At 41.5% G+C, this 14,975-nt stretch overlaps 1 protein-coding gene across 3 annotated transcripts in view; it reads left to right on the plus strand.

Annotated features, from left to right (window-relative positions):
* vps13b (vacuolar protein sorting 13 homolog B) overlaps positions 1 to 14,975 on the plus strand; it is a 312,301-nt gene that overhangs the window by 192,269 nt on the left and 105,057 nt on the right. For all 3 annotated transcript variants that reach the window (XM_019256535.2, XM_019256534.2, XM_027286989.1), the window contains exon 32: positions 10,117 to 10,320. In XM_019256535.2, coding sequence (XP_019112080.2) covers positions 10,117 to 10,320 — 204 coding nt within the window. The remainder of the gene's footprint in view (positions 1 to 10,116; positions 10,321 to 14,975) is intronic.

A 14,975-nucleotide genomic window follows, 5' to 3' on the forward strand; every position in this document is an offset into this window, starting at 1 on the left:
ATCTCCCTCTTCTGTGCAGGATGTTGTTGAACAGTTTCTACATGTGCCCTCTTCTGTTCTTAACCTCCCACTTTATTTGGTCTCCCCGTCGTTCCCTCTCATCAGTTTCTCCCTGGTCAGCTCACAGGATGCTGTAGAGCATTTCCTGCCACCAGGGCTACAGGAAAGAGGCCGAGCTTGGTCCCGTTTGATGTGCCATCTCCTCTAATTCTTTACACCTGGACTGTTCTCTGTGCAGATTTTCTGCTCAACAGAAGCACTACTCATTCCCTTGTTTCTTCCTTCCCATAGCATCTCCCACTCAATTTCTCCCTGTAGCCTCTTGCTTCACAACATGCTTTTAAGACCTCTACAGGGGGTAGAAACTTTCTTCAGAGGCGCAGGAGGCTGACATGTTAGCATCATGTCTTTCTCATCCCTCAGTTCCATTTAATAAAAACAAGGCCTGTCCAGTCTCCAGCTCAACACAGACACTCCTGAAGCTCTGTTTTGCATGTTTTCTCCCCTCCTGCTACTTCTTTTATTATTTTGTCCTTTTTTTTCAATCCTTTTCTTTCTCTTTGTTTTTTCCCATTAAAGGTTCCCACTGCCTGCAGCTGTTTGGATGTCGGCATGGTGGTCAGAAGTTTTGGCATTGTGTTGTTTGAATGCCATATTTTCACAGCACTGCCTGTTTAGAGTTGTGGTTTGTCAGGAGCCTGGCCTGCAGGGGCCACTTCCTCCCCACTGTTCTGGAGTCATTGTACCAAAACACTGACTGGCAAGAGAGGAGAGGGGAGTGAGCAAAAAAAAAAAGAATTAGATGTAAGGGGAGGGAGGAGAGAGTGAGGGATACTAAAAGACTAGTAGAAAATGATTGTGGAGGGAGTTTTGTAAAGATGATGTATAGGCAAGCAGCAACAAAAGAGAATGGAAAGCAAGGAGCTGGGAACTATTTATGGAGGGTATCTTCCACAGGAACATGCCTCTTTTAATTCCTCTATCATCATCTCTCAGTGGGTTTTATGCACTATTTCTTAATCACAACAGTTCAGTCTTTCTACTCATTCTGTGTCTCAGTTTCCTCTTCTCTGTCACTTTCCATGACTTCCATCTCCCTCATGCTTCTTTCTTCCTTTTGTGGTTCTCACATTTTGCATGGTTCTTTTTGCTTATTGGAACAAGATGCGGTGCCAGCAAATGCAGAAACAACCAGGCTTAGGCTGATTCTTGGAGAACACTGTCATTGCACATGTTCACTATGACAGGCTCCAGATGATGCCGATTGGATGCAGCCTTTATTCCATCTCTCGCCTCCTGTAGATCTCTTGAGATGAAGCCATTTCAACCTGTTGAGGGCATTCCAATTAGATCAAATCTCTTCTCATGTGACTTGTCCTATAATCTCATTTTATAATCCTAACCTAATTTCTCTTTCTTTCTTTCATACTATATTTATAAATTGAAGAGAGCATTCACCTCATTTAACCCACAGAACTTGGATCATTTGACTTGCAAATTAAGCAGTGGAATTAGTGGGATGGCATGAAAATGTATTTGATGACACCACTTGACACAGAAATCAGCCAGAAAACAGTTACAGCTGTTACAGATAGTAGTTTGTGTTGATGAGGAACTAGAAAGGTTTTCTTACATCTCTGCTGTAGATTATTTTTTGGAATGAATGATTGAATGAATTTGCCCTATGGTGGTAGTCTGCGTCTAGTCTAGTCTGCACCAGAGACCATCTGGGAAGTCGTCCTTGGAAACTGTTTGGAAAAGGGCACTGTCAAAAAATACTTGCCAGGTGATTGGATGAATTACTTACATAACATAGTGAAACTCTGATCGAAGCCAGTCAAGAAAACGTTCTTTGCTCCTCTTTCTGTTAAGAAATAACTCAACAGTTCTGATAGCACCCATTAAACAGTCACTTTTCACACGCCATTATGCTCACCTAGCATTAAACCATGCATGTAACTTATGCCAAAGATGCCAGTTGTTCCTCATACAGTAGTACAATGACGGTCCACAACCACAGTATTTGGACACAAGTGCATAGCTTGAAGCATGAAAAGATGGATTCTTGTGAGTCTAGCTACCTAGCAAGCATTAGCATTTTTTAACTTATATCAGTTACTGTCAGTTTACTTTTTGAGACTCAAAGCCAAGTTGCATTCATCTCAGTCTATTAACCTCCCTCATGTATATCAGCTGCACTCGTTCTACATTTACTTAGTTTTTCTTGTTGATTTTAAATGTAGGTACAGTCCCTCTCCCATACTTTTTCTGTACCTTTTCTCCGTTTTTCCCTCCCTCTCTCTTCGCAAATCGACAGTATCACTACTGGAATTAGGTAAACACAGGAGTTCACTCCTCCCCATGTGACTTTCTCAGTTAGAGGGTGGAAAAGGGGGAAATCTCCCATATAGAAATGTCACTTTGTATAAATACACTCAGCGGTTTGGATGAATGCGAGATCCGCTTTAGAATTATAAACACTGGCTCTGCAGTCATTTACAGAGGAGGAAGAATTAGCTGATGTAGGAAGCATGTGTGCCCCAGATTATTGTAATTATTTTATGCTGTTTTTCCTTGCTGACATAAAAGTATTTGGACACTATCTCATGAGAAAGCAGTTGTAGTCCTGTTGTCCTGGGCCGCACCAGAAGTTTCTAAGCTGCTTTCATATTCTCAAAGTCAGACCTGTCTCTCCTCAAAGCTTGTGATTTAGACATAAGTTTTTAATTCCATTATGTGGGAGCTTCCAGCAGCAAGTCGTTGTATTTAGTTTCATTCTGCCTTTTGTTTGCTGGAAGGAAATTTGAATTAGAACAAAATGTTGTTTAAGGTCAAGACAAACGTCAACGAGACGGACCTACTGTTTTAGCTATCCGATTACATGTTTGTTCAGCCTGTCTGCTAAACCTGTAGCATACGTTCACCTAATCAAACATAGCCATCATTTCCCTGACTTTGTTTAGGAAAATTTTCATTCTTTATCCGAAGAAGGATAAGGCCTTGATATGCAATCTTGTTGCTTTAAACATTTGTCAGAATTCAATAATTGCTGTAAACAATGTGTAATCAACTTCAAAGTGCTCTGCCAAAGACCCTCATTTTCACAGATAAAAATGAGCATCTTCAAAAATACACACAACGCGCCTGTGTGTATAGTAATGTGAACCAGCTTGGCAATACTGAACCGCTTAATCAATATCAAGTGGAAAAAACAGTAGTGGTTCATGCTGTTGGATCCATAAAGGGGGCCTAATTTTACAGCTCCATAAAACACTCTCCTTGCCGGAGCACGAATTGAACAATTTATGTGCAGGAGTAAATCACAAGGAATGCTCTGAAGACTGTAACCATCTTGGTTTGAGACTCATATCATAGAATGAATGTATATTGCATGTTGCTGTGCATGTGATAATTATGTTTTGAAGCATAATATGTTCCCGGCTTTGCCATAGATTTTTTTGTGTTTACGTGTGCTTCCATGCCTGCTTGTCCTTATAGTGTGTCGTTACATGTAGGAATCTTGTGTATGTCTACTAGACAGTTGTAAGTTCTAAGTTTAGGGTATAATAAGAGGAATACACTCTGTGTATTCTTCCATTGTGACAATCTGGGCAGCGTGTCTGATACAACATGTGAGGTGCAGCTGTACAAGTATTGCTCTCTCTGTATCATCAATTATTGTCAATCTACTTGAAACTGCGTCAGCTGGAATAAATGATTTTGGTCCTGTGTGATTCTGACTTTTATGTTTCAAAGGAGGTTTGATTCACTTCAGGCTTTGTCAGTCAGACCAGTGAACACCCTCAGTGCCTTGCCAGAGACCAGGGACAGACTTTGGATATGGAATCTTCCCCCAGCAAAAAGGATCATTTTCCTTTAATTAGTGTAAAAGTAGCATTGAGGTATGTGCCTGTTCTACTTTAGCTTGATGAAAATGACTGCATATGAGGGCAAGCCAGATCCTTGACTACTCTTGCTGTGTTCCCTACTGCAGCCAGTTATGAATAATCTATTCCACGCATGTGTTTAGTGATTAATTAAAGATAAGGACTCTCAAATTAAAATCGCGGTGGGATTACATCATTGTGAAATTGCTTGGTGGGGACACAAATCTGGTTTCAATCTGAGGTCTGAGGAAGTCAGTGAGGCATTCCCTTCACACCTCTGCATCAGGGACCCACTGCTAAAACTCTGCCTGACATGTTTTATAAAAGCAGCATTATGTCCATTTTCAATGCTGGGAAGAAGCATATCAAATCTGTTACTGCTAACAGAGGAAGTGATTTCACAAGCACCAGCCCACTCAGTTTTATGGGGAAAAAATGGTAGCTTTGTCCTGCAGTGACACACACACACACACACACACACACACACACACACACACAGATGACTCGTAGTAATTCTGAGAAGCAACTTCAAGTAAATATGTTGTAGTTGAGCATCTGAGATGGACACATAAACACACACAAGCTGGTCAGCCATTTTCAGCAACAGCCAAAACTTCAGTTACTCACAAATGAAGATCCTAGGTACCTTTTCCAGCAGATATATTGCAGATGCACCTACTGTATGAAGGAATCCGGTGAGAAGTCCGTGCCCTTTTAAAAAGCCAGTGAATTACTGTCCCTGTTACCCAGGAATGTTCCATGCTTAGAGCTACTTGCAAGCAGAAGAGCACAGTTAAGGCTAAACAGACCAGGCAAAGTGTGTGTGTGTGCGTGTGCGTGCGCGTGCGTGTGTGTGTTGAAGGAGAAGCAGAACAGAAGCAGTAGAGATGAGACGACATTTGGCCGTTCCAATACATGACCCTTGCAGTGCTATTCTCAGGGACAAACTGCAGAGTACTACAGACTGAAATGCAAGTTTGGCGTCGCATCAACATTCTGACTGATGCACAGCCAAGGATATGTGATATTATACGGCTTTAAAAAGACTTTCTTCTTATAATGTGTTAATAAATGACTAAGTGTTCGCTATGGAATTGTAGCAAAGTGTATGTTTTTACTGTACAATGAATCATGGAATATGATGAAAGATTAGCAGCTTAATTCATATAGTCACTGGCATGTGTGAATTCCATGAAATGCATGTCAGCCAAAGCCAAATGAAATATCTGTTCAGTCTTCACTTATGGCTTCTTTGCAACATGGTGCTCTGATGCAAGAGGCAGATTTTGAATTAGTACATGATGAGCGTATAAATTACACCGGCCAGACTGACATCTTTAACAGGCCATCATGACAAGCACATGTTAGCCAGTGTCTTCAGAGCAACACTTCTGATATCAACCATGTTTATAACAATATAACTTCTCTGACATGTAAACTGCAGAGCAGATAAATGACTCCTGTAATTAAGATATGTTGAAATCAAAGTGCAAACAGCAACTTTTGGTATACACCATGTCATTGTAAACAGAGGGCCTTCTTCTCTAGCGCTTTCTTTCAACTCCTTTTTGTGATGTACCATTGTCATGAGGGTGGTATGAGCTCAAGTTAAGCCCTGCTTGTATTGTATATAGAAGTAATAGTTTCCTCCTAGGATCTTGTGTAAATATGATATAATTGGTCGAGTATGAGTGTCTTTAAAGTGCAATCAGCCTAATGAATAACAGGCTTCTGTTGGGAGCAGCAGTGGAGATGAGTAATGCTGTTGGGCTAAAAAAGAATAGATTATTGAGTTTTTGTCATGGGAATTTGTTAGTACATCAAAGCCTAGACACAGTTCAGGAAAGCGTCAATTTATGTTTATTGCTTATTGTGCCAGTGAGAGAGAAAAAAAAATCAACTATAGATTGGAATTGTTGTACTTGGCCACAAGTAAGTACCTTGTTATTGCCAAGTGTGACAAATTTGGAGCACTGTCGCAGCTTTGTTGTCTTGGATATTTTGTTGTTTTTGTGACAGTGTTTGACTCCTGTTGAAAATGCTCTAGTCATCAAAAATAATTTTAGTAGCAGCGGTTTAAAAGTCCCTGAGTGACTGGGTCTTATATTCTGCTGACTCGTCATGTTCCACGACATCATTTTCCCCTCTCACTCTGAGGGCTGCTCAGCGTTCTAATTCAGAGCCTTAATTACTATAATTGGTAGATGCAAATTAACAGCAATTGGACTTGACTGGGGTCATAAATCCACAGCTCAGAACTTGCAGAACTTCTGGCAATTCAGAGCGGACCACCGTATGCAGGGGTGCTTAACTTACTAAGTAATTGCAAGTTTCATGAATCATAATGCTTATGAATTCCCCCTCGGCACACACACAGGCCCAGTGGGACTCCACTTTAAGCCGCTGGGAGTCATAGCAAGCAGATTGAGAAGCCACTGTGCAACTTTGGCTTCTCCACAACAGAAATACCATGGAGGAGCTTCTGGGTGCTAATGGTGTTTGGCTAATAACATCTGTAGCCACAGAGAAAGAACATCAAAACCTCAATTGAACAATTTCTTTTTTAGAATTCATGGATGAGTGATACTATTTATGCTGGTCTCACAAAAGCCCTTTGAATTTGAACAAAGCGGTGGAGACCTCGCCACAAAATGAAATGACACAGCAAGACGTGTGCCATTAGTGCTTCATGTTGCATGTGGTCCCTCAGTTCAAATATACAGTAGTTGCCCAAACAAAGACCATGGAACACTCATGAAATATAGCACATCTGTGTACAAACCTAATTTAGCCTGACTTGGCCGAATTAAGCCTGAGATCTCAATGAAATTTCTACTTAGTATGTATGTATGTATGTCCTACCAGGAGAATAGAAACAGAGGCCCCCATCTCTCTTAAACACTGGCTTACAGGCACATGGACATATGCATTTACATACACTCCTGCCTCTGTTGAACATGTAAGCAGACATGTATTGCATGTGATTGTTGGGGAAATGGAGTGAAAAACAGGTCTGGGGTTGTGGGTTCAGGTTGCGGGTTTCAGAGTGACGAGATCCAGAAGCCAACGGCACTTGGTGTTACCCTGGTGCTTCCTGCTCCGCTGCCTTGGGGCAGGGAATGGGGATCGAGGGAGGGGGTGGGGGATACACCCTGCCCCACAGGATCCCCTCGGCAAAAGGCTAACACAGCTCACTGCTCCCACACTCCTACCATCCGGCCCTCAGCCTCAACCAGATCCCACTGTGGTTTGTTTTACAACCTTGAACCACAGTTAGCCTTCAAAACTTTAGCATGGTAATCAGGCTCTCCCAAGATTCCACTTTCGCTCTTTTTCAACAAGCCCTTTTACTTATTTACCCACTGGCTCTGTTCAATATGATTCTGTATCCGTGAAACACTCTTTAAACATATTTCACTTTATTTTTCTTCAGTCTCCTATCGTGCAAGTTCTATATTCCAAGTCTGGATGTTATTTCAAAGTTGTGTGCAGCAGCTAAGTAAATCTGTCGCTGGTTACACCTAATGCCTCCATGGCATGCAGCAGCAGTGTGTGTCCGCATGAGCTCATTTGCTGTTTATCAGAATATACATGCACATTAGCTAATGTGTGTTCTAACTGGTGTGTTATTCATGTGCCCAGAAGGTTCCTCCTTGCATCCTATTACCACTTCAGCACACAATCCCAAATCTGCTACATGTTAAGCACTCAGTCCTCCCACACGTCTACTTAATAACACAAATCATGATTGATGCTCTGCCCAGCACTTGCGTAGACCCAAAGAATGCTAAACAGAGGAACATAACTTGCAATTAATTGTCCATTTGTAAATTTGTCTGCATATCTTCTGTTCAAAGGAATTTGGAACATCATTATTTTTTTCACAGTGATGAAGTACCAGTGAATCGCTCTTTCCAAGTCCTGCATACTAGATACATAACACTGCCATGCCTTGACTATTTTGTCTGCTGTTTCCCACTGGAGGGCTTGAATTGGATGGAGGCTTTGACTTTGAGCCATAATAATGTTGGACGGGAGCCCTCATATTTCAGCTCTGATGCGAAATCGGCCCAGTGGCTTTTCGGACTCAAATTGGGTTTAAATTGTGTCAGAGGAGGGAGAAATGTTTTTTAAAATAATAGCCATGAATGCCATGAAACAGAGCGTTCTTACTGCAGAGCTTTTGATCCGTTTTTATAAATAGCAGAATTTTGTCGTAAAAAATAATGTTTCTGTGGTCTTTTCCTGCAATTAAAATAAGGTTGGCTCAGGAACAAGGGCAAAACTAAGTACTTGTGTTTGAGAAAAATTTCTCTGCCGCTCTCTCGGCCTCCCCTCACCCTTCGCTCCCTCATCTGCGAAACCATGTCATTTATGACTTGTTATTTTCATTTTGCTCCATATTTTCCACATGGCAGTGGCAGGCAGATGTCTGATAGTGGCACGTGAGACCCAGCAAAAGGGTGTGTTCCACCTGCTTCACTCTGTATATTTTTAGTTCGTCCGTGTATATGGTGGGCAAAGTGAGTGCCGTGCTTTCCCAAGACATTCTCTGATTCCTCTTGGCCAAGCAGTGTGGTCTTCACATGACCAATCAAATATGTCAAACCGCCAGTGTTTTCCCCCCACATGTACAACAAGAAAATCTGGCTTCAATTATTATTGCACCCCAAGGGGAACTTCCAAAATTCCTCCCCTCCTCATTTGTCAGAAATGAAGCTCTCTCGTTTCCTGCGATTGGCTGAAATATGTCTTTTGATATTAAATCACACCGGTTTCCACTGGCTGCATGACCAAGACAAATGTTTATCATATTTATTTATGTCATTGGAGATGACCCTGCAGCTCAGCAATGCAGAGAGTTGGCTGCAGACTCACATGTAATGTTGATTGTGAGTAAGAGAGTCCTAAATAAGCTGAAGTTGAGAGATAATTTGGAAAGCATATGAGGTAACTGTGGTTTGTTTAATGTGAAAAATACAGTTTGGGGTTGGGGAGGGTGATGGAGGTACTGTTACAAAAGCCCTAATGAATCTAGACTGACACATCCCACCCAAATCTTACAGGGCTCTTGGTTTGATTTATATTATACTCTGTTGATAAATGTGGTTCCAAATGTTGATTAAGGATCTGTTTCACTTGTTTGTATGTCAACAAATCCAGCTAAATCCAGTTATACACCTCTGATCTCCCATTGCCATTGTTTTTGTACTTGGTGCTTATTGTCATAACATCACGCTCTGGTAGAGGCCTTTTCAGTGTGGCTAAGGGAGGGAAACGCTATATGAAAATTACCATTGACGTTGCCGAAACAAATAAAACTACTCATGCTGCTGCTACATCTGTAGCCATTTTAAGCCCTTATTTATACCATTTAAGCTCTCATTTGAATTCACCAGCACAAATAAACATATGCCCTGATGTCATATGCAGATGTTGAATTTTGATTATTCCTTTTGCTTCGTGAATTCGTCAGGATCTTGTCTCTCAAAGGCAAAATAGATGACATAATTTTTTCTTGGCACTCATGTGACAGTGTTTGCTCGCTTGACTGTAGCAGTTCGACTACAGAGACAGCGCTGCCCACTCCTGACATATCTCTACATCTGTTCTACTATATTACAGTTTGTGTATACTGTAGAAGTCCTGTGTTTCTGGAGACAGAAATAGAAAGAGTGAGGCAGTGAGCGCTCCAGTCTCCAGACTACTGTGCCGTCCAGAAAGGGGTTTAAGCAATGTTTACTGCCAATGATAAGCTGGCATAAATCAGAACTTTATAAAAAGGCAAATGATTTCACCTGAGGACTGGGGTTATTTATCTGAGGCCTGGCTGTACAAGTACCAGAGCCTCCGATTTAGTCATAAATCATGCTGTAAGAAACTTTTGCTACTAAACCAGAGGGAATAAATAAGGCAGCAGTGGTTAGGGCATGCTGCCAGAACCTCTTTACTGGTTCATTATAACAGACTACCTGGTCTACTCCTGAAGTCATGTTCTTCATTGTAATTGCCTATATAAAGTACAACCTGACTCAATGTGAATCCCACAACAATAAATAAAACCTATTGATGTTTTATGCATTTAGTTGGACTTAGTCAGACACCTGTCTGCTGAATGGTACTTGCATACTACTCGCTACAATATGTTGTCCACCTTATTTAAGTCATTAGGGCACTGCATGATTTGTAGTATCTCAACCAAATGGCACTTTCCCTCTCTTCCCTCCAGACGTGCATTGAACCTTGGCATCCTGCGTGACCCAGGTTCAGAGGTGGAGGACCGTCAGTACCAGATCGACCTTCAGTCCATCAACATTGGAACAGCTCAGTGGGAGCAACTCAAGCCAGAGAAGGAGGGAATCAAAGGAGGTGTGTCAGCGGAGAGTGAAAGGAGCTCCCAGAACCCAGCGCTGGAGTGGAACATGGCCAGCAGGTCAGTGTTTGCATGTTAAAGACTAAAGGGGAGGGTGATGCTCTGAGATGATTACTGGTCTAATGTCCATTCTTTGTGTTTCTTGGCCTGAACAATTCTCTTATTGTTGGCATCTCTCAGTGTTGGTTTCTTTGCAGCAGTTTGACCATGAAGGCCTAATTCACAGAGTTTCACAGAGAACAGTTTATCTCGAGATGTGTCTGCTACTTGAACTCTGTGAACAATTTATGTGAGCTCTAATTAGCCATTTCTGAGTCTGCTAACTGTAATGAACTTATCCTCTGCAGAAGAGGTAACTGAAGAGGGGAAGATTAAGGATATTTACTATCTGCCAACACTACCTCTGATCAATGCACCTGATCAACAAACAAAAAAAATCACTAATCAACTTTTGAGAAGGCAAATGTGTTAATTAAAAAACATTCTAGGTGACAGTCATGAAACTGACTGAAAGAATGCCAAGTGTGTTTAAATGTGTCATCACAGCAAAAGATGGCTACTTTGAAGAATCTAAAATTTAAAACATATCTAGTTGTTGTTTGTTTACACTGTTTTTGATTTACCACTCCATGTTCTATTTCATAGTTCTGATGTCTTTAGTGTTACTCAACACATTGAAGGTGAAAGAATGTGCGTCCAAACTTTTGACTGGTACTGTGCGAACCAATGAGATTATTGGCACAACATGTTTTTTTCTTTTTCTTCTTTCGTGTAAAAAAAAAACTGTTGATTGGTTTTGAAAAGAAATATTTGCATCCACTGTAAAATAGTAAACATTCAAACATCAGAACTGATGTTTCACCGCCCATGTGGCGCCCTGGTGGCTCACTTGGCACAGTGCGTACCACGTATCAAAGCTGAGTCCTTACAGCAGCAGCCCGGGTTTGAGTACAGCCCGGGACATTTGCTGTTTGTTATTTCCATCTCTCCCCCTGGCCATTCTACTCTCAATTTATTGTACTGTCAAATAAAGCAAAATAAATACCAAAAAAAAAACAAAACAATCAGTAACAAGCTTTACTAATAACACATATCATCTGTTCAGCCAAAGCCTGATATACTGATCTTAATCCTCTTTGCCACTTAATTATTAAAAACATATACATGTTGTACAGCCATGTTGTTGTATTTGGATGAATCCCTTACAATGACCACAACAAGTATAATTTGCATTGCTGCTAGATTACATCGTTACACCCAGAGTCAGGTGCTGTGTGTGTGCATGTGTGTGTGCGACCTTCTGTGAATGTCCCAAAATTTATCTCATCAGTCTTGATGTGGGAGCAGCATGTAGTTATTGAGTTAGCTCCCTATCATGGAGCCTCTCCATGCACAGTCATAATTACAAACCCTGTCATTTTTTTATAGACTCGGGAGCTAAAACAAGCACAAGTGTAACAGCCCGTTTGGCCCCACATCCTTTTTTTCCACTCATGTTTTGAGAGGGAACAGGCCCAAAAATCACAGAATCACAGGCAGAGAGTCCAGATTTGTTCCCCGTCAACTAAAAATAAGCCGTCGTGGAAGAATGCAGTGCAGAATCAACACAGGCCTGATTGAGACTGAGAGCTCTCAGGTCATCAGAGCTTAGAGCGAGGCTGGCTGAGATACACACACCTTTCCCATGCAAACACTACTATAATGCACACTCACACAAACAATCATACATACTCATCATGAATGCTGATATTTTCTTTACTGTATGTCTTACACATACACACACAGTATGATGTGTTTGGAGCCCTGCCAACAAAACAAATGCTGCTGCTGGTGATACTGATGCTGAGCCCTCACCTTCTGTAAGGCCTTTTTATTGTAACAGCCAACTTGTTGCATGTCACCCCCACCCTCTGCACCTTTTCTCTTTCTCACCACTCATTTCTTGTCAGCTCCCTGCTGTACACTGTCTAATTAAGACAAAAATGTCCAGAATACAAAATGTTGAATGATTTACTGTTTCAGATTGATGTTTTAGAATTAAACTAATGTAAAGTTTAGGTGCTTTAAAATTCAAACTTACAAATGTACTACATAAGGTGAGTGTTTGTATAAAAGAAAAGCAAAAACGATCATGCAGTCATTCTGATACTTTCAACAAGACTAACTCAGAATGGTTAAGCAAAAAGAGTTTCAGTTTAGTTTTTAACATTTCATTGAGACAGAGGAATGGACCTATGGGATAGTGTCTCTAACCACAAGACCACCCTGATTTCTTGTTACTCTCCCTCTGTTTCCCTGGGTTTGACCCTCTATTCCAAAATCCTCCTCTGTCTTGACCTTCTCTAACCGTAGCAGCCAGGGTCTGCTACGGTAAAACAGCCCTTTTACATTAAGTAGCTGACTTGGACCCACGTTAGAGTCTTACACTCTTATTACCAAGTCTGACGAGTTAGGACTACTGAGGCTCAGTCCAGTCACATTTTTCTTTTTTACTATCAATTTGTCTCCCTGTCGATGAAAACAGGGCTGCTTGGGCCTAGCGCCAAGGCCAGATTGTCTGACAGGGCAATGAGGTGAGATTTTGGGCTCACACTTTGGGCTCCAGAAGATGCTGAATGCCCTTTGAGTACACTCAACTTTCTTTAGACGTACTATAGCTGCAGGTCTGGCTTTTTATTTAGACCTTGATCACGGTATGACCTAACATGAAAGCTTAACAGTAACTTTTGTACTGTGTAAAGATAACTTTAGTTTGACAGTAACTTGTTGTAATTATTTATTTATTATTTAATCTGATAATCATAAGGTTTGAATTTCATCTCTTCTTATTTTCACATCCATAATATTTTAAATTCCAGTAAGTAAGAACGCTTCTGTGCACTCATGCTGAGAAGGTCAGGGTTGCTATTGTTGTTGAGGTTTTTGAATTTCATCCTAACTCTCACTTTTAGCTTCCAAACAAATCACTCAGGGTGGCTGTGGTTACCTCCTTGTTCCTCGCTGTGGCAGGAGCAGAAAATGGGCTTTGCTGTATTGCACTGCTGTGTGCTGCACTGTATACCCGAGCCTCAGCCACCACGACCAAGTCATAACTGAACATGTGATTTAGAATGTTCCAACACACTGAGGAAAGGGGAGACAAGTTCACAGCTTTACTTGTCTGCTGCAATCACCCGCAGAAGTACACCACCTTGGTTGTAACAAGTTTTGACACACACCACTTCCAAAGTTCACACCTTTCCCTCATTCCCTACATCGATACCCCTTCTCTCCCTCTCCAGCTTTGGACTCGTGGCATGTTCACTCCGCAGTTTTTTGGGTTCAATTCCAGTAGTTGCGGATCTGCAGTGGCCTCAGTTGGCTTCCTGAGGTTTCGCGAGGAAATTCCAGCACCATGGATCCACTGACAGGATCTGTCCTCGTCACAGTGTGTAGCTGCTGGCTAGGAAAGACCCTGTGTCACAGAGCTGTGAACTCTCTCCATCACCCCTCCTGTCAGCCACCCAGTGCAGGCCTCTCTCTTTTTGTCCAGGCCGTGGATATCTACACTTACTGTTCACACTGTGTGGCTTTGTATGAAAACAAAGTCATTCTTTCCATCTTTACACCACACCCATTCAAAGGTACACACACACATACACACAGTTCTCTTGCCCAGTCAGTGGACCCCATATTGCTAGTAAACTGAGCCTCACGCCTCCTAGCCTTGCTGGTGAATGATAGCACCTGTCCCCTGCAACGGGACACTCATTGTTTCAATCCCTGTCTGAGGGGAGATTAGCCAACACCAATTGGCCTCACAGATCATTTCACCTCCGAATTAGGCCTCCCTCAAACTCTCTATCCAAAGAAATGTGTCAGAAATTAATCCCTTAAGGGCACTGGTAATGCACATTTGTGTAGCAGAAGTGAATATGATATTGGTTCTGGTTAAGTACTGTACTCTAGGCCACCTAGAAACGGGGCCTTTTATAATCCTTGCCAACTATAAATATTGGAAGCCGTACCACTTGATTGTTTTAATAGCAGCAGATGTGGCAATTAACACCACCTTATAAAGCCCACTGGTATATTTGTTTTACTGCTAACAAATGTTCCCACAAATATGACTTGATTGTGGGAATGAACATTAGTGAAATGGAGAGAGCTGATGTGAGAAGGTCTCTATTTGATCTTGTGTATACAATTAAGGGGTGTTCCCAATTGAGACTTGTCAAATAGCGTCTCACTCTGTCTCTGTAACCATATTCAAGCTTCAAGCTAAAATGTGTTAGAGCAGAAATTTGAAAAAGTTCACTTACGGGGATATTTCACAGGTCTGGCCTGTGAGAGAAAATCTATTTTGAAGTCTCTTATTGTGAGTTCAGCTTTTCATCCTACTGGTTTGAATTTAAAAAGCCAGAGCAAGTTTGAAATGTGTGTCTGCCTGTCAGCTAAGGGCAAAACAAAAGCTCAGTTTTGAACATTTTGTGGTTTCGACTGTGTTGTGTCGACTTGTCATTCGTAGGCAGATGGGACAGTCTTAGGAATATTTTACAACTGGTAACCATAACACATTATTAGTAAATAAAGGTTGGGTATTGTTGAAGTGAATAAGTGCTGCCTTATGGTTGCTGTTTGTACTATAGTGTAATGCTAGAATCACTTTAACACCAGGACTATACACTTTTGGCTAAAATAGAATTCAGTATTTGAGACCATTTAGATGAAAACGT

The sequence above is a fragment of the Larimichthys crocea genome, chromosome XIII, assembly GCF_000972845.2.
Source record: "Larimichthys crocea isolate SSNF chromosome XIII, L_crocea_2.0, whole genome shotgun sequence".
NCBI classification, from domain to species: domain Eukaryota; kingdom Metazoa; phylum Chordata; class Actinopteri; family Sciaenidae; genus Larimichthys; species Larimichthys crocea.